At 41.5% G+C, this 2235-nt stretch overlaps 1 protein-coding gene across 1 annotated transcript in view; it reads right to left on the minus strand.

The window, feature by feature from the left end:
* The window catches only part of SARC_09867 (hypothetical protein), a gene marked incomplete at its 5' end in the record, with an annotated part of 3103 nt that extends 2421 nt beyond the window's left edge, over positions 1 to 682 (minus strand). Inside the window, one exon of the mRNA XM_014296102.1 lies at positions 486 to 682. Within this exon, the coding sequence (XP_014151577.1) occupies positions 486 to 682 (197 nt within the window). The remainder of the gene's footprint in view (positions 1 to 485) is intronic.
* Positions 683 to 2235: the final 1553 nt, after the last annotated feature.

The raw sequence follows: 2235 nt of genomic DNA on the forward strand, positions 1-2235 counted from the left end.
AAACGTAAACGTAACGTAAGTAAGTTAATAAACGTAACTAACGTAAGTAAGTAGTAGTAGTATATATATATATATATATATATATATATATATAGTGTGTTATATATATATATATACTACTACACACACACACACACACACACACACACACACACATATATATATATATATATATATATATATATATATACCCATACATACATACATACATACATACATACATACATATATACATACATATACAGAGATATATAGATATATCTTGTGCATATGGACGGCCAGAAAACAATTTGGCGATGTTTATATTCTTTTCATTGTAATCTCGATTAGGATAAAACATTCGACAGGAAGTGTAAATGGTCACTCATGGTCTGTATTGGAGTGTAGGTGCATGTCTTACCTTGGCCTTGTAAGTTGAGTGTTGGATGGATGGAGTGTCTTGTAAGTTGAGTGGTGTATGGATGGAGTGTAGGTGTATGTCTTACCTTGGCCTTGTAAGTTGAGTGTTGCATGGATGGAGTGTCTTGTAAGTTGAGTGTTGCATGGATGGAGTGTAGGTGTATGTCTTACCTTGGCCTTCTAAGTTGAGTGTTGCATGGATGGAGTTTCTTGTAAGTTGAGTGGTGTATGGATGGAGTGTAGGTGTATGTCTTACCTTGGCCTTATAAGTTGTGTGTTGCATGATTGGTGTGTAGGTGTATGTCTTACCTTGGCCTTATAGGTTGAGTGCTGCATGGATGGACTGTAGGTGTATGTCTTACCTTGTCCTTGTAAGTTGAGTGTTGCATGGATGCCTAATCCCGCAGTGTTGGGCAATGGATAGACCAAGTGACGGAAGGGGTGTGGTCCATGCAGTGCGTAGTAGTGTCCCTGAGTGTCCGATGAAGATACGTGAGGCTGGGTTTTAGGGTTTTCACTAATACGACGAGACTCAGATATACATAGGATACGTAGATGTGGTACGCTATCAGCCGCTGGGCTGGGCTTGTATAATATATATAGCAGACAATAACTAACGCGTTCATTTAGCAATCAATCTCAAGTCCGAAGTGCTGTCAGGCGGGGCCCTTCTGTTGCATATGAGCTCTAGATATAACAGGTAGGGTTAGCTACGACTGTTTTGTACAGATACAACTGGTAGGGCTTGTTTTGAATCGATATAACAGGTAACATTCGCTACGACTGATTTGTACATATACAACTGGTAGGGCTTGTTTTGTATAGATATAACAGATAACATTCGCTACGAATGTTTTGTACATATATAACTGGTAGGGTTAGCTAAGACTGTTTTGTACAGATACAACTGGCAGGGCTTGTTTTGTATCGATAACAGGTAACATTCGCTACGACTGTTTTGTACATATACAACTGGTAGGGTTAGCTACGACTGATTTGTACATATACAACTGGTAGGGCTTGTTTTGTATAGATATAACAGGTAACATTCGCTACGACTGTTTTGTACATATATAACTGGTAGGGCTAGCTACGACTGTTTTGTACATATACAACTGGTAAGGTTAGCTACGACTCTTTTGTACAGATACAACTGGCAGGGCTTGTTTTGTATAGATAGAACAGGTAACATTCGCTCTTACTGCTTTGTACAGATCTAACTGGTAGGGCTTGTTTTGTACAGATATAAAAGGTAGGGTTAGCTACGACTGTTTTGTACAGATACAACTGATCGGGCTTGTTTTATACAGATATAACAGGTAGGGTTCGCTATGACTGAAGGTTAGCATGAGGCTGATATGCGCCAGTCTCGGGGATGCACCTACGCACTCTGTCAGCCATCCCACACTCTGTGCACCTACACACTCTGACCCTAAAAACCCTAAGACATCTCTATTGACACAAGACACACAGCTCACCAGTGCCCACACAACAGTGCAATGGCACACGCAGCGGTGTCTCCCACTGTTATCAGTGGCAGACAATGGTGAACGCGTATCATGTTATGGGGGTACTCGAACGCACACGCAGGATCATCTGAAACTGACTTTCAGGACTGATTTTGTCCTGGGGAAAGTCCATTTTCTCAGCCCGGGACAGTTCTAGAGGGCCTTGGGCCAGGTGCATGGGACTTAGCATATGCCGTTGACATACACAATCAGCATTCTCATTGCCTAGCACCACAGCACCAGATCGTAAACCTTAAAACCCTAAACATCCTAAAACATGTGGACAGTACATGAGAACACCAGATGCCGTTGCAGACGGAGTGTGTAG

Source organism: Sphaeroforma arctica (genome assembly GCF_001186125.1).
Source record: "Sphaeroforma arctica JP610 unplaced genomic scaffold supercont1.1067, whole genome shotgun sequence".
Lineage (NCBI taxonomy): Eukaryota > Ichthyosporea > Ichthyophonida > Sphaeroforma > Sphaeroforma arctica.